Below are 18,875 nucleotides of genomic sequence, written 5' to 3'. Positions count from 1 at the left end.
GATATCGGTTCAACATCGTCAACGCTGCGATATCGACGATGTAAACGGCAAAGAAATATTGGCAATGTTAACGATGTAAACTCGATATCGGTTCAACATTGTCGACGTTGCGATGTCAACAATGTCGACGATGTTAACAGCAAAGAAATATCGGCAATGTTGACAATGTAAAATCGATGTCGTATCAATATTGTATACATCGCGATGTTGACGATATCGAACCAGAAATATGTATTGGACATGAATAAAACAAACGTGATCAAAGATTGTGTTTAAAACTGATATTTTCAATGAAATATTTTATTTGATCTAAACTTTTTACTTTATGGTCAATCTCTAGTAAATAATGGACACTGTATAGATCTTGATCATAAAATGAAAACTTCAGATCAAATTTTCTTGTCACTTCTTGTGACACATTTTCAGCGGTTAACAACAAAACAATGCAACATTCATATCATGCACACATTATACACGGAAATTTCGATTTGTTGCGTGAATTTACACCAAAATAGATTTATATAGATCTATAAAGAGGAAGAAACATTTTTTATTGTTACTGCATGTGTACAGTGGGTCTTTTCACTGACAAAATATTAAACAATTTTTTTATCACGACCTGTTAAGTTTGTCGACATAAATTGAAGGGTCACTATATAATAATTAAATCCAGGTATCAAATGTTTATATCAATATGTTGAAAACGGGTTTGACAAATGTGGGATTCTCATATTCGCGGAGATTTATTTACACTTTCGTGATTCCGTCTACTATTCATACTCGGACAAATCACAAGTAATTAGACAAGTTAAAAACACTTTAAATGTATATCCAATTTGGTTTGATTTTTAATGGACTTAAACTGATAGTTTCTTCTAATTAACAGAGGAGAAAATACTTTGTTGATGAAAATACATTCATAATGCAGGCACGTAGCATCGTTTTTGAAAGTGGGGGGAGGGGGCAGACTCATCCAAAAAATCTTGACAATTAAGCAAAAAAAAAGAAGGGGGAAATTTAAACTTTTCCAAATCTTCAAAATCCTAATCCGTGGGGGGGGGGGGGGGGGGGGGGGGGTAGTATATATAACTTCAATTTCACTCCTCATTTCCTTATTTTCATATATCAATATCAATGCATGTAGTTTTTATTTTATCAGGCAGTCGGCGCGGACTGATGTTTGAACCCGCCCCTTCAATATATTTTATTCAGCTGTTAACATTCGCATATGTTGAAAATTTTACATTTTAATGAATTAATCATAATTATTTCGTGATAAACTTACGTTTATGCACGCTCTAAGAAATATGAAAAAAAAATCCTTTCTTTTCCCACCCTTGTGGTCATTAGTATAACCGCGTTTCGCTTCAGTAAACAAACATCGTCTGTTGACTTGGCCGGGAAAACACACGAATGATGGAGCGCGGAGAATCTACTTTTATTTTGTCGGGTGTGTGAGGATTGAATTTCGTTCGTGGAATTTTGGACGTACAAATGGTTTGTGTTTTATCTCTGGAATTAAAATGCCGGGAATCGTTGTATTCAAACGAAGATGGTCGGCTGGGTCAGACGATTTCGTTCTGCCAGCATTGACGTTGATGATACTGCATGGGATATGGTGAGGGTTTTTGCTTTTCATTTTGTATTTTTGGTGTGCAATAGACATGAAAAAATATTTTTAAAGCATTTGAACAATGGGCACAGTTGGGTAGTTTTCAGATTATAGGTTTTGGTTCTAAGTGCCACTAATACAACACACATGTTCATGTTTATTTAATCACAGTGGCGGATCTTGATGATGCAAGTTATACTTACTTGTTCGATCCGATTTTCAATGGTGGAATATGGGGATAAACTTCTCAATTACCTTTTAAACTATATATATTACAATTTCGGACCTGTTTTTTTAAAGTAAATATTCCAAACTTTAATATTAAATATTAAAGTAAAATTCATTAGTGTTTTGTGTACCATAAATTTCTTTGCACACACATCCTAGATTTCTAACTGATAAATGAAAAATGATGGATGAAGGGAAAGCTCTGCAGTCCCTGTATTAAAATGTATTGAAGGGGAAAGTTTTTTTTTGTAAAAATTCATGAACTGCAAATAAAAACTGCACAGGTAACAATAGCAACCCGACAACAATAAACAAATTCTGTATGCACTTGAATGCCAGAAACTGACAAACCATGATACATTAGAGTGTAACTCATTATAAATTAAACAAACCGCCTTACCATATCAGCAAACGAAAAAGCAATATAGTCCTATATTATTGTGTGGGATCAATGATTCATTATAAATCCTTCTGACAGGATGCTGTTTTTAAACATTAAAAAATAATATTGTCTTGTTGTCACTGATGTAAGGTTATTTACGGTGAACACTTTCACTTTAATTTTGAGTTTCAGAATCAGAAATAGTGATAAAACTTTGGTATAGTTTCAACAACCATTTAAATGTGTATGTGGTTAAATTAGTACATGTATGTTTTATGCTCATAATCATGCTAATCATATATTTATTCATGCGTTTATATATCAATTTTAATTTTCTTCTTTCATTTAAGAGATAGTTGACACTATAGATCTAGTTAACATGAGAATTCCACTTTATTATCTTGGGGATTTGACATTTTTGAGAGAGAGAGAGAGAGAGAGAGAGAGAGAGAGAGAGAGAGAGAGAGAGAGAGAGAGAGAGAGGTTGTGTAATTATTTAGCCTGTCAAAAAGGAAATGCTTGTTAAAATCAATTGATTAAAAAACCGTGTACGGTATATACCGGTATTTTAAATATTGCACAGTGATGATTAGTGGATGGAGAAGGGAGTTAATCCATTTGCAGAGGCTTTAATTGTTTTCATTTTGCAACTGGAGAAGTGAATTCTGATCATAGGAATTATAATACCGGTACATTGCCTCCTGATGTCCATTAATAGCATTGAAAACTTAGTAAACACAAATAGATATTAATCAGTCTTGTGATTTTAAAATTCTCATAACTCATGTTTATTCAATATTACACTTACTGGCCCAAGAACACAAGAGCTATGTTTTTAAAAGGCAAACTTAAAAGGACCAGTATTAATACTAATATTTTTTTTCACACTATCTGTGATAAGATTGCTAGGAACTAGGATTATGGTAGAGCTCTTCAAGGGGGGGGGGCTTTAATCTCTGTCAGATCTTTGCCCTCTATGAACGTTTGGTACTAAATAAAATTTTGGCTGCCTTGATTGCCAGATTCCTTAACTTACTCTTTGATCCTCATATGATATATATTCTGTCCTAGAATGATACTGGTTTTCACTTTTTAAGTATAGCCTTATTAGTTTTATAAATGATAAAGGAATTTAATACGACAGGTACTTTGAATTTTTGAAGTCACTAAAATGTATTCAATTAATTTTATTAATGAAGTGTTTGAAAAAAAACCAAAATTTACCGGTACTCCAATTACAAAAATTCCTCAAATTAGTGATTGTCAGAAATCTACTCATAGGTTGAATGGAATAGTGTTAACACCTCATCTGCAACCTGGCTAATAAGTGTATTTGGAGGCCAGTGCCAGAAAAATCTGTTTGAGTAAACAAGAGGGAGCGATAGGAATTAAACAATGGCCTGATATTTCCAGATAATCAGGAATCTTTTCTTATTCCAGCCTTTGTGTGTAGAGAACATTCCCTTCTTTTATCTCCTGGGTATTAGATTTACTGTGAAGGTTCCTGCAGCTAATTATTCCTTTGTTGTAGAATGTCTGATGAACAAACACAGGTGTATTGTAAAGGCTGCTAATTTCATGAGGCAAGACAATTTTCCTCTTCGTTATTCAAATTCCATTTTAAATTTTTTTTTTTTATTTCTGGTCAGCTTTTGAAGAATGTAAAAATAGAAATATATTAAATGAATTGAAAAAATACCAAAGAAAAGGCACTCCCTAAAAGTCTGTACAGGTAAAATACAGGTACATCTATTGATGCACCTGTATTGATTTACATGATGTACATGTATTGATGTACATGAGTTGATGTACACAATGTACATGTATTGATTAAATTACATGATGTACATGTATTGATTTACATGATGTACATGTATTGATGTACACAATGTACATGTATTGATGTACATGAGTTGATGTACATGTATTGATGTACACAATGTACATGTATTGATGTACATGAGTTGATGTACACAATGTACATGTATTGATGTACACAATGTTCATGTATTGATGTACACGATGTGCATGTATTGATGTACACAATGTACATGTATTGATGTACATGATGTACATGTATTGATGTACACAATGTACATGTGTTGATGTACACAATGTATATGTTGTTGATGTACATAATGTGCATGTGTTGATGTACATGATGTACATGTGTTGATGTACATGATGTACATGTGTTGATGTACACAATGTACATGTATTGATGTACATGATGTACATGTGTTGATGTACACAATGTACATGTATTGATGTACATGATGTGCATATATTGATGTACACAATGTACATGTATTGATGTACATGATGTACATGTATTGATGTACACAATGTACATGTATTGATGTACATGGAATTCCTTGTAAAAGAAATATATATGATATCACCAAAGACCCAGGCAGTGAGAAAATTATAATATATATTTTAAATTCTATATATATTCAAATGACATTCATTTTCTCTGTGACTGCTGTTGGGGGGGGGGGGGCTGTTTCTATTACCTGCAGTACTGAGTTTGTGCTACTGTTTTATAAGATGCATATATTTCATTTGGATCAGCCCCAAGTCTGCAAGGCATTCACTGTACGCTTCATTTACACTGATTTGTTACTCCATGCAGGAAGCTATGTAAGGCCTAAAAAAAATAATTGTGTGTTTAGGGTAACACTGATAAAAAAATTAGGTTAGTTAGGTAGGGATTTTTTTTATTTTATCATAATTTATTTGCATGAATCCTAAAAGTGTTTGTTTGTTTCATATTTAAAAACGTATTTTTTTATTGGAAATAAGATAAAAATGGTAGGATCGGGCCATTTTTGTAGGTTAGGTCGGGTTACCCGAAACACACAACTTCTTTTTTTAGGCCTAACTGCATCAAGTTCAGCGTGTCAAATCTACATAATCTACATAGTACCTGAATCATGTCTCAATGAATTACAATATAGATATATTTAAATGTAGGAAGTTGTCTATACATGTAATTAGTTCTGCTAATATCAGCATCATTGAATTATACATGTTAAAGTAAATGAAGGAAGTTGTTAATATCAATATCTGTATCATTTAAATTATGCCTGCAAAAGTAAAAATAATATGCCATTTTTGTTAAGTTTTCCGCATCCAATATCAATTTTGTACCACTATCAATTAATTTTTATAATTAGCAAAATTTACAAGTGTATACAATGACACACATATATATATATATATATATATATATATATATATATATATATATATATATATATATATATATATATATATATATACACACATATAGATGTATGTAACATTTTGCAGGAGGTATAAATACATTGTCACTTTGTCACTATATTTATATTACATTCATAAAACAGAATGTTCATATACCAACCCCTCACCTCTCCCCAAACTAACAGATAACTGCATAATTTTTATGCCTGTTGAATAAATAATCAGTTCATTTTGAAAATGTAATGTTCAGTTCTAAGACATTAGATAGTTTAAAACGATTGAAAGGAAATCTTTTGATGGATCAAGTCTTTTCTATTCAGATGTTTTTTTAAGGTAATTCTTGTGAACAAAATCTAATGAAAACCATGGTATAGACAGGGATTTTACTGAATTTAAGATGAAAAGGCAAAGAATCCATTAGCCAGAGTCCTTTAGCAATTCAAAATACTTTATATTCCTCGTTACTTGAAAATCAGGAAATTCCGAGAGGAGGGGGAGTTTGCTGTCTGTTGAAATTACTTTTCATTCCCGTTGCCAAAGTATGATTAAATTATATATTGACTAAGTGCGGCCTGGATTGCCGCTGTGTCGGACAGCAGTGTGAGTTATGTAAATATTGGACCTCGGGTCCCAAGCTGAAATTGTGTTTTCTGGTCTGATCATCCGAAATTTCCGCAGGGATGCCCCTATAACGTGGGACGCAATTGCTTTGGCCCTTACCGGTCAATTACAACATGAAAAGGGATCACCCAAAATTATTAATATAAAGCCCAGAAAGCAAGATCAATATGTAAGATAATAAATTTCATTCTAATTTGCTCTGTCCATCCAGTATCAATTCAAAGAATTTCACCTCTAGTGATGCTTAGACATATCAGCCATTATTTTTTAAAAGGCTCTACCCAGGGTCTGAGTAATTTTTCTTGTTATGCATTCAATAAATCTTAATACTAGACTGACCCACTTAATGACTGCCCTGCCCCCCCCCCCCCCCCCCCCCTTCCCAAATATAAAAACAAGACACTAAACAAGCAAACTACATCAGTGACATAGAAATGATAATGATAGAACTATATATTACTTATTCCATTATGTTCCCTTCTGCTATCAATTACTGTTAATTACATATCCTACTGTTTAGCACAGTAAGAATGTAAAGTGTCCTGATTTTGTTAATTGCCCGTAATAACATGTCTCACTTGAAGCAGTGTGTATTAATTAGCCCTGTGATTTGATTGCTTATTTATTATCCCAATAATATGATTTTGGGGAAATGACAGTTTTTTGGATCATTATGGGTTATATTAATGATAATATTATCTGCCATTGCTGCAGACAGGATTCGCTGGAATGAATTTGTTAGCTCAGCTCAGAAATGTCAATGAATATTGATATTTTGATTAAGTGCGACTTTATGAAATGTTTTATTGGTATTGATTGAAAGTGTTCTGTTACGAGTAACCAGTCAACGATGAAATAGCAAGTCAGTCAACCAAAAATCTCTTCTTTGATAAGAAAACGATAATATCTAGTAATTTTATAATTGATTTTTTTTTCTTCAGTTAAATGTGTCCATTGTGAGTCTTTAACTTTGTCAAATCGATGAGTTCCTGATCAGTTATTGGACAATTGGTTGATGGTACAGATATGGTGTCTGGATGGTTGGGGTATAATGTTGGTGGACTGGATGGTTGGGGTATAATGTTGGTGTCTGGATGGTCGGGGTATAATGTTGGTGTCTGGATGGTCGGGGTATAATGTTGGTGGACTGGATGGTTGGGGTATAATGTTGGTGTCTGGATGGTCGGGGTATAATGTTGGTGTCTGGATGGTCGGGGTATAATGTTGGTGGACTGGATAGTTGGGGTAAAATGTTGGTAGACTGGATGGTTGGGGTAAAATGTTGGTGGACTGGATGTTTGGGGTAAAATGTTGGTAGACTGGATGGTTGGGGTATGATGTTGGTGGACTGGATGGTTGGGGTATAATGTTGGTGAACTGGATGGTTGGGGTATAATGTTGGTGTCTGGATGGTCGGGGTATAATGTTGGTGGACTGGATGGTTGGGGTAAAATGTTGGTGGACTGGATGGTTGGGGTATAATGTTGGTGGACTGGATGGTTGGGGTATAATGTTGGTGGACTGGATGGTTGGGGTATAATGTTGGTGGACTGGATGGTTGGGGTATAATGTTGGTGGACTGGATGGTTGGGGTATAATGTTGGTGGACTGGATAGTTGGGGTATAATGTTGGTGTCTGGATGGTCGGGGTATAATGTTGGTGGACTGGATGGTTGGGGTATAATGTTGGTGAACTGGATGGTTGGGGTATAATGTTGGTGAACTGGATGGTTGGGGTATAATGTTGGTGGACTGGATAGTTGGGGTATAATGTTGGTGGACTGGATGGTTGGGGTAAAATGTTGGTGGACTTGATTGTTTGGGTATAATGTTGGTGGACTGGCTAGGATCAATCTCCTTTAAAGAAATGCTTGTTGACCTTCTCCTAATAAAATTATAAAAAAGTACCCGAAAAAAAGATATTTTCATGAACATTCAAAGCATCATAATTTTTTGTTTTTGGAAAATAGTTATTTGCAAATTCATCTTTTTTTGTTTAAATGAATTACCGGTATTACTGAACATTGTTTTTGTTCAGCTTTGAAATTTTGTTTACACCCCTGGACTTGGTACTGTTGAGTCAAACACGGTCATCAGATAGGGGTTTGGGAGGGGCAGTTGTCAGGAGTTATGAAATCTGGTTATGTGTACATGTTGTAGTTATGATGTCTGGTTGTGTATAGATGTTGTAGTTATGATGTCTGGTTGTGTATAGATGTTGTAGTTATGATGTCTGGTTGTGTATAGATGTTGTAGTTATGATGTCTGGTTGTGTATAGATGTTGTAGTTATGATGTCAGGTTAGTTGTGTTCATGTTTTAGTTATGATGTCTGTTTAGTTCTGTACATGTTGTAGGTATGGTGTCTGGTTGGTTGTTTTCATTTTAAAGTTATTTTGTCTGGTTAGGTGTGTACATGTTGTTGTATTTACCGGTATGTCTGATTGAATGGTTGAAGGTGGGTTTCATTGGCACTTCTTTTGGCAGACTTGTGGCCTTATTGACCAGTACTTTAAGGTGGAATAACACATCGTCACAAAATGGTTGTCCTCTGATCAAAACGCTATTTTGTTTTATTAAAAGGATTTCATCGACATTAACGTAACTATAAATTACTCCATAGCCGAGTGGATAAAGTGTCGGGCTTGTGATCCGTACATCCCGAGTTCGAATCCCGAAGGGGCTTTTATTGTTACTTACTGAATTGAATTTTTTAGATATTCATTTTTTATCCCCAGTCTGCAAATTTTTTGCTTATTTGACTTAAGTATAGTTTATTTATCATTATATCTTTCATAATCAAATAATTTACTGTTGAGTGACTTTTTCCAGGTGTTATTCCACTTTAATTGTAAATCTTAAATGATGAAAAAAATCTTCAAGACCTATGTTTTGTTCAGTGAATAGACATCACATTCAACTGTCAAGCACAGATATCAAGACAGGACAAGTATAACCAATGGAAACTCTCTGGGTAACATGCACACCCTTGGATTAGTAACCCCCCCCCCCCCCCCCATTCTTTAACACACGACAAGTTGCCACCTACATATTTTGCTTTCCCCCAGCTTCCTTGAAAGTTATTGGGAACCCTGCTCCACTCAGATTCTTGTTGTAATTTACATTTACCACAAAGCAGATGCCTTATAATCCAGGCCTCCACTTTGAGAACAATCAGAGTTTATTCTTTCTAACATCAACCAAGGCTTATCCATTGTTATTCTTTCTTGTAGTTCCAAGAGTCTGTAAGAGGCTCACACTGCTATATGTTATATAGTTCTTGAAGTTTTTGGCAGTTTTACCCTAGTGCAAACCTAAAAATTTAAGGCAGTTTAACCACTGTGCAAACAGAAGTTTGTTTTACAATGGAACTGCATAAGAACTCTCAATGGATCCTCTTCGCGCCCATAAATTTTAATTACATCCTCAACAAATTTTGAAACACTATATTTTTCATAAATCATACAATTAAATCATTATCATGGTTCCCATTAGATGAATCAATCCTAACTGATTGGGAAATGCTAAAAATTGTGATATTTAATTAAATGAGATAAATATGTACCGGTAATTTAACATGCAGGTTTACATACCAAGATATATGAAACTAATTTATGATTGATTTGCATACTTCACTTGTAAACTGATTAAACTTCACGCTAGTATATGTATTGTTGCACCTCTTAATTCATAGACAACAACCTTGTATAACGCATAATATATATGTTATTTTGTGATAACATTTAAACTGAATTTATTTAAATTATGATTGTAGAAAGACACACTTTTCAATGATCAAGCAGATCTCTCTATTCTCAATGTATATCTTGCCTTGGTTGAAATATATTATATAACAGTAGAGCATCAATTGCTATCAGACACAATATTGATCAGAAGAAATATGCTAATATCATTTGATTATAGCTAGCATTTCGTGTTCTTCCATGATTACAGAAGAAAATAGACAAATATTAGCATGGTCTTTTAAAAATAAAAAAATGCACTTTTGTCATGATTATAATTATTTTCTGCAGATCAATAGGTCACCGCACAGAGATTGTAAGAGAATAGAATATTTGATTTTCTTTGAACGATAACGGGAAATTTTATTATTGCCTGTATTTTCTTTTCAAATTGGTAACAATTCCAACATTTCCAGCTTTTCAAAATTTAAACTCCAGATTATTACAGAAATTTAACCAGATAACCTAAACTCACAGGAAAGAACAAGAAATCAGTGGCAATGACATGTAACAAGCAGCAAGGTTTTAGATATTACAGCTCAGGCGACTGGCTCTGGTCTGTTGAGCAATGGTCCCCAGCTTCACACCCGTGTTCTGAATGGAAATCCTACCCCAGCATTGTCATGTGAAGCTGTTGTATCCCTGAGGCCATGAAATATCATTTCTGTGAGTCTGAATCTGATACAGCCAGTTATTAAGTGTCAAGTTTGTGTCACAAATTCATAGTTCAGACAGGGTATACAAGTATACAACACATGTAACTGTGCTCTTCATGGTCTTATTTTATATTCATAAACTTAATGGAGGAAAAAAGTCTATGGTTGTCTTGTTTTTAGTGGTTTTAAATCATATTATATTGATTTAATTAAGGTGTCGTAAATTTAGTCTATTACTCCATGTAATAATCTATTAATATGATAGATTGGTTTTTGAACTGGGTTTATAATTGCTCAAATATGGCTTTTATTTAATATGTGTTTTTGAACTCTTTCAGCAAACAAATGATAATTGTTAATGGTATTGAGCAAGCTCTAAGTGAGCTTTGATGCATTCATCATTGTGTGTAGGATGTGAACCAATGTCACTTTAGATGTTCCGGCAATCTGAAAGCTTGTATGATGCACTATTGCACTCAAGTTAATACAGCGGTCCAGAACAAACAAGAGCCATTGTCAGACTGCAGACGTCTGATGCTGACGATTCCAGTCTACATCACATAGACCACACGGTTTCTCTCCAGCTTCCTGGGGTACTGGATTTGTATTGATCGCTTTAAATCCCAAGTTTATTCAGCTGATAAAACGATTCTGGCAGAAAATGTTCGGGACTCTGATCCCGCATGTTAATTTCATTGTCTTCAAATATTGATCCGATTTGGCAGAGTAATAATCTGGGAAAGTCTCAAAACAATATGGTCTGTTACCAATTATGAACCCACTACTGTCATTTCTCGCTTGACCGTTTGGGAGTACGATGGGCAGATTTCTAGACTTTCCCCCAAAGAGATGTCCTGGATAATGTGGTGCAATAGATGCTAACGGCAGATGCACCGGCGTGTGTTTGTCAGAATGATGACTTTTTTGTGAGATCCTATAAATGCACAGTGACAGTTCGTGTAATTGAGGTTAAGGGGCATGGCAATAAGACATTTACTGTTGCATGTTAAGTACATTCAATTAGATACCAGATAGAAGCCAAAAGCAGGCTTAGATAGAAGAATTACAATGAGGAACTCCTTTTCCTACTTTGTACCTTATACACATGCATCCAATAATAGTATGATATGATGCAATTTATGGAGAGAAAAATTGAATGTCATTTTTTAATTTAATTAAAAGATATGTTTTGAGTTAGCTACCACAACTCCAAAGTGTTGGATTTTTCCTGAAATTGTTTCTATACATAGAATCATGCAGAATTTCAAACTAGCAATTTTCTTTGTTATACAGTCATGTATATATATGAATCTTTCATAATCTTACCAAAATCAGCTTATATCCATCGTTTTTAACATACCTAAGCTGACTCATGGAAATTTTTTTGATCAAAATTTGTCTTTTGTCATCATTGTAATCATCGTCATTGTTGTTAACTTTTCACATTTTCGACATCTCTCTAGAACTACAGGGCCAATTTAAACCAAACTTGGATCAAGGCATCCATGGGTGAAGGGGATTCAAGTTTGTTCAAATGAAGGGCAGCACCCTTCATTTCATAATTTAGATTTTCCAAATAATTATTGGAATGGTTCTTAAAATCCTCTTAACAAAAATAATTTGGCCAGAAAAGCTCAGAAACTTGTGTAAAAGCATCCTCAGGTAGTCTATAGATTCGACTTTGTTCAAATCATGATTCTCAGATATGGGGTAGGGCAGTAAAGGGAAGTTGAATTTTTATGTAGGGATATTAAAATAGAGAAAAAATCTTCTTTAAACTCAAACAACAAAAGGGGCTCAATTTTTTTTACAGATTTATTTATGGAGAACATTTCAAAATCTTTTTAACAACTCTTTAACTGCCTACTCTACTGAATTGTCCAGATGTTTACTAGTATTTAGTTCCTTAAAGGTGATTTGATTAGAGTTATAGCTGTTTTGCTAACTAATGTGAGCAATGTGGCCCCTAACGTCTTGTTTTAATTTTTTCTGATATATATTGGACCAGGTATACTGTAAATTCCTTATATTTCGCGAGTACTTAATTCCGCGATCCCGCTGTTTTGTATCAAATCGTGAGAATATAAAATTGCGAACGCGGAACTTTTATCCTTATTTCTTATAGTTCTCAACTTTAAAAAAAATAATGGCGAGATTTTTCAATCTGCAAAGGGTGCTTCTCGCGATTTTACGCGGATATGAGTTCCTCGTGTTTAATTAGGAATCTACAGTAGATTATGTGTAACAATATTATGAAATGCTAGAACATGAACCTACAGTTTCTTGCCATTGGAACTACATTCACCACATTATTTCTAAGAGAGATTGGATTTGAATATCAAAGCATGCAAGTTCAGTAGCCAGTAATTTGATGGCTATTTGATTGGAAGTGTTATGAGTGTGAATGACCTTGTATTCTGATGATACACGGGTATCATTCAGTAGGCCTGATGGGCAACAAACTATCCAACACATCCACCAATTGATTTTTTAAAAATATGATTTTAACAGCAACTTTAAATGAAGAAAAATCCCAAATGCTTTGGCCTCGAAATTTAAATGTTTTTCCAAATTTTTATCTAGAGGTCCTCCCTGTAAGGTGTTTACAAAAGTCTAAAAAATGACAGTGAACACCCAGCTCTTTTACGGTATTATTCACAGTTCAGAAGAACTGAATTTCTTGTCTTTTGCCCTTTACATATGTATATAGGCCTTTTAGCAACTGTTATACATGAAGACATCTGAGAACTAATTGTCAATGGTTGTAGTGAGCCACCAGTCCAACTGTTTTCTCTGTTGTTTTTCAGGCTAACCATCCTGTCCATAACGATGGGCGTCACCGCCTCGGACTACGGGGATACATGTTTCATTGCCAGAGTGTCTCTGTGGTCCTTCGACCTTGGATATGTGGTCTCCCTGGCAGTGGGGCTAATTTTAGAAACGGTCCTTTTCTGGGTCAGCCTAAGAGGAACCATCTTGGAGACGACGCCCAGAGTTAGCGTGCAGTACATATTGTACATCAGGCTCGGTAAGGTTCACACAAAATCAAATACAACCATTTTTGAATGAGCAAAATCAATAAGGATTATTTCCTTAGCATTTGAGAATATTTTACTCTTTCCACATGATATAAACAGTGATTTGCACCATGTAATGTGCAGAGTGCAGAATGAATTCAGAGACCATAGGATGAAACTTTTATAGTTTAGATATTAGAAATATGCATGTCATGAGAGTATTGCACATTAATGGGTGGATCTTTTGATATTCTACTGCATAAATTGTACACACTTGTTTATTGCTTAGTGCATTTACCCCCCAGGAATGCAATAGCTTTGAACAAAATGGTGATTTAAGTTAATATTGAACTATTTTGTGACTTGCTGAAATTGCTGAACAATTTGCATTTATAACCACAGATGTCTTAGTACTAAAATGTTGCTATTAAAGTGTAGTAGCATACAAGCTATAATGTTTATCGGCTTACTATAATAGAATCAGAACATGTTTGGTGACCTGGATTTTTTTATTATCCTGAAAACAGATAATTTTATGAAGTAAATAAAATTAAATCTTGGCAGAAATTTGTATATACTGTATGTAGTACACTGTAATTTTTTTTTAGATCATCAGAACTTTCCTACTTCAATTGCAGAGAGAGAGAGAGAGAGAGAGAGAGAGAGAGAGAGAGAGAGAGAGAGAGAGAGAGAGAGAGAGAGAGAGAGAGAGAGAGAGAGAGAGAGAGAGAGAGAATCTTTTCAATCTATGCCATGCGCTGCAGGGCCTGCAGTGATGGGTTAGTGAGACACCACAGTAAGGACTAGGTGTGAGATCTCATCATGTGACACTATCTTACACTCCCTGTATCCAGCAGTACAGATTTATATCTCAGCATACTACAACAGCTGCTGACTGTTGCAGCTCTCTTATTGATTTAACCCAGTTGGCAAATCAGAAAATAGAAAATAATTCACCCATCTGTTTAAAGTCACTGCATATGGACAAAGAAGAGGCCCATTTCTATAATTATTAATTATTCAAGAGTCAAAGTTCATTGTCTTCCAGGGTTTGAAATTCATTGACTTTTACAAATAGTTCATTAAATATATATAATCTTGTTACATTTATGGTCTTTACATGAGAAGAGTTGTTTGATTTATGAGTCATATAACAAGGTCTCAGACAGTCATAATGAATTTTAAATTACCAGTCCTGTACCCAGCCTTACATGTTTATCTCTTATATATAGTGTCTTGCAAATTTTAGTTAAGTTAACGAGGCCGGGTCTAATTTGTCGTAGATTTTTTAATGAAATTTCTTACACGTATTTCTACTGAAATGATATTATTTTAAAACAAAAAAAAATGACACATCATTTGTTTAGGGGGTCATCTCAAAGTTTGTTAATTTTTAACATAGGACCCTTATGGGATTTTGATTGAAATGTATCAATTTTGCACAATTTTTTTAAACTTCTGCCCTAGGGATTTTTTTTCCTGTTATACATATGAAGGTTATTGCTAGAAGACATCAAATTATCAAATAAAAAAACCCCTTTTACCTCCTGGTTTGTTCCAGGGGTCTTTTCAAAGTTTTATTTGTATGCCCAGTTTCTCGGAAGTTGTCGGATAATGGCTAATTTTTATTTGACAAAGGCAAAAATGGTGACCTTTGCAGTGTTATTAAAGCATTCAAACATGTTTAAGTAATAAAAATATATATAAAATCACATATTTAGGGTCATATATACAGTATACATGGTTACTGTCTTTAAATACATGCTATACTGTGGTTTCAACAATATTCGTTGAATACCAATTTTCGTGGATTTCGTTTTTAAGTTGATCCATGAAATTAAATGTTCATTGAAATGCAATTTCTATTAACATTTTGTATTGATGGGGTCATTGGCTACGAATTTACATACCCTTGAAAGTGTGATTTTCACTTTATCCACAAAAATTGATACCCTTGAATATCATTGAAACCACAGTATTTAGTTGGGGCAAGAAAATGTGACAGCTAGCTTGCTGAATCCTCTTCATGTTTTTGACACAAGCGCAAATATAGCTTATACTTCAAGACATGTATGTTTATTCTACAATATAATATAAATTTAACGCCTCAAACGAGCTATTTTCAACAAATTTCGTTGAATATCTGAAGTTGAAATTATAATGCCATGGCGTCAACCCAGCAAACAAATGACGTCAATATGCAAATAAAACGCTGCGCGAAAGCGTGCGTACTTCAACTGTACTCGGCCTCGTTACGTCAAATCCTTCTCCATGCCATGAAGGCGCATAAGGTTGGTACTTATCCCCGGTTTCCGTGGTGCTTAGCGGATGAGAGTCATTGACTCCCCCTGGATGGGACACCAGTCCATCGCAGGTTAACCCTCAGCATAAGCCGGTATCGAATTTCAGCTTGATGGACTGAGACAATGTAGATAAGGTGCCTTTGTCCAAATGCATAACACACAACATCAAGTGACCATAGCAAGGTTTGAACCAGCGACCTTTCGATTACTGGCCTAACGCCCATGACCACTGAGCCATGTGCTCAACCTTGCAAATTCTAGCAATGCAGTAATAGTGTTTATGGTATTTTGCAGTAATAGTGTTTATGGTATTTTGCAGTAATAGTGTTTATGGTATTTTGCAGTAATAGTGTTTATGGTATTTTGCATAAATAGTGTACATACTGGTATTGTGCATGCATAGATCATAAAGCCTTACGAATGACCATTAATTTCAAATATTTACATTATCCAGTGTCTTTGCCTGTGATAACACTACGTATCGATTTTGTACTATATAACTCATCATACAAACGACGCCAAATCGAGGCGCCAGTGGGGTTTGTTTATTTATATTTAAATATTTAATCGTACGATGGCCTAAGATTATATAAATATAAGTAATAAGGAATCATTCTTTGAATATTATGAGGTGATAATTTCGGTCGGGGCGTGATCAAATCTATCATAAAGCCCTTCGGGCTTTATTGGATTTGATCACGCCCCGACCGAAATTATCACCTCATAATACTCAAAGAATGATTCCTTATTCCTTATGTAACACATCATAATAAATAATGCATAGACACTTTAATACGGTAATAATTAATGTTGATCACATTGTACATGTAGAAATATTTAGAAAACTTATGAAAAAAACTCTGAATCGAATCAAATATACATATATGTAAGAAGATTGACCTTTAGATGGGAATATGTTTCTTTATAATTCTCATTTACAGTCAAAATTCGTTATCTCGAATTAGTTGAAACTATTTAAAAAACTTCTAGATATCCATGAGTTTGAGATAAAGAGGATAAATTACGTTAAAAATAAGTGGTTTGGACTTACAAATCCCTTTGACATATCCATTGTATACGAGATAACGGTGTTCGAGATATCTAAGTTCAACTGTATTTGTCTATTGATATGTGATCATACTTGTACAGATAATTACATTCCCATTGTACCAGTAAACTTAGATCTGATTTAGATCTTTGAATAGTAAGTTAAAGATGTATCACATAATATATGTGTGCAATGTACATATATATGCCTGTAATAATTTAGTGTACATAGTAACATGTACTTTGAATTAATACAATTGTACTAATCAAATCTCATGTATGCAGATGTAAACATATTATGTAATTGTACAAGAAATCCTTGAATGAATGAAGTATGTAGTACAACACTAATTGATATCATTGACACACTATGCTGTAATTAGGGTGGGTTAATTAAACAGAGAGAATTGTTTCCTTGTAAGATTAATTCTGTAAAACCACCAGAGGTAATGCTACTGTGTGAAACAGGAAAGGACTGGAATTGATTTCTTGCCTGTCATTTAGGTGTACATACATAGAACAGAAACTGTATGAACTCGAGAGAAAAAATACTGTCTCAAAAGCAATGAAACTGGAGTGTTGGGCCACTATAGGAAGTTGTGTATTGTGTGTGGGGGGAATTTTTTTAGTGTATTGGATTTTGTGCGGGTTTATGCTCAATATGATTGCACTGTTGATAATGCCCTTGTCTCTGGTCTTTTTGTATTATGAAATCTTATATCTGAAGGAAATTGATTATTTTAGGGGGTAAAAAGCAATTAGTCTGGGTTTTTATAGCCGCTTTATTCTGATAAATTCCAATCGAGAATTATAAACCTATTGTTTTAGCAGGCATGCCTCAGATTCTGTGAAGGTTTTATTGTAGTAATAAATTGATTTTGGGGAGAGAGATTGTAAAAGAGATGGGGATGATATATACCTACAGTATCACGTTTACCTATGTTCTAGCTGTGCTTATATTAAAGGTGGAGATATGATATATTAATGCAATATTTCTTTTTACTTCCGAACAATAAGTCAGTCCTTTCGGACTGAAATCAGCATTTGTAATCATCAATAAAGATAAACATATGTTACATGCACAGTATACAGATGCTTGATTATTGACAAAAAAAACTTTTCAAAAAAGTTTTTTTGAAATTGATATTAGCTAAAATGCACTCTGTGCAATGCTTCTTTTCAGTAGTATCAGGCAAAAGTTTTTCATTTTGTTACAATATTTAAGGGAAATAAGAAGTAATTTTATCAAAATGAAGGAATTTTATTCTGCAACTATACCTTTCATTTACTGAATGAAGATAACCCAATAAACTAAATCTATAATCAACCAAAAGCTGAATATACTGCCTGGTGCATTGAAATCTTTATTCAAATGCATTGTGACATCATCTATATTGCATCATTTACATCATGGCATCATACATGTAGTTTCAACTGCAGAAATGTATCAACATTTGTTGACTTTCAGGTTTAAATTGGGGATGTAGATTGTGAATATTAGAGCAAAATGTTTCTTAACCCTCACACAAATATTTCTTATATTTCAAGACAGTAACAATGTATTTTATATTAATTTAAATTAAACATGACTTGATTAATTGTGGGATTTAACCTTTGTATTGTAGCTGTCCTCCTGTTTGAACTGTCATGGCAGATAGTGGGTGTGGTCTGGCTGGCCAATCACTACCTCAGTTGTCCTGCAGAGGTCCAGAAGAAAGTCACACTGGGTAATGAAAACAGAAAAATTCTATGGACTTCATGGGGAAATGACATGGTTTTCCATTAGTATATACAGGGGAACTTTTGTTCCGCTTTAATGTATGACCCATTTGCCTTCATTGACAGTAGGCAAATTCAAAATAGGGTTAATATTTGAAAACTAAGTTATCTTATGAACAGTTCTCTTGAAACACAACAATCTTTTTAATCAGTGTTTTCGTTACATTTTATTTGTGATTTCATATCAATAAAGAATCGATGGAGGAGCCAGTACTTATTTGACCTTTGATACTTCTCCATATTTGGACATTCATTATAGA

General features: G+C 34.1%; 1 protein-coding gene across 4 annotated transcripts in view; it reads left to right on the top strand.

Annotated features, from left to right (window-relative positions):
- The first annotated feature begins 1,351 nt into the window (after positions 1-1,351).
- LOC105320268 (diacylglycerol lipase-alpha) overlaps positions 1,352-18,875 on the top strand; it is a 42,269-nt gene continuing 24,745 nt past the window's right edge. For all 4 annotated transcript variants that reach the window (XM_011418135.4, XM_034476347.2, XM_011418137.4 and 1 more), the window contains exons 1-3: positions 1,352-1,618; positions 13,277-13,497; positions 18,462-18,563. In XM_011418135.4, the coding sequence (XP_011416437.4) occupies positions 1,524-1,618; positions 13,277-13,497; positions 18,462-18,563 (418 nt within the window). In that variant the 5' untranslated portion in view covers positions 1,352-1,523. The remainder of the gene's footprint in view (positions 1,619-13,276; positions 13,498-18,461; positions 18,564-18,875) is intronic.

The sequence above is a fragment of the Magallana gigas genome, chromosome 9, assembly GCF_963853765.1.
Source record: "Magallana gigas chromosome 9, xbMagGiga1.1, whole genome shotgun sequence".
Classification (NCBI taxonomy): domain Eukaryota; kingdom Metazoa; phylum Mollusca; class Bivalvia; order Ostreida; family Ostreidae; genus Magallana; species Magallana gigas.
The sequence above is the reverse complement of the archived record's forward strand: the minus strand, read 5'-3'. Positions and strand labels throughout refer to the sequence as shown.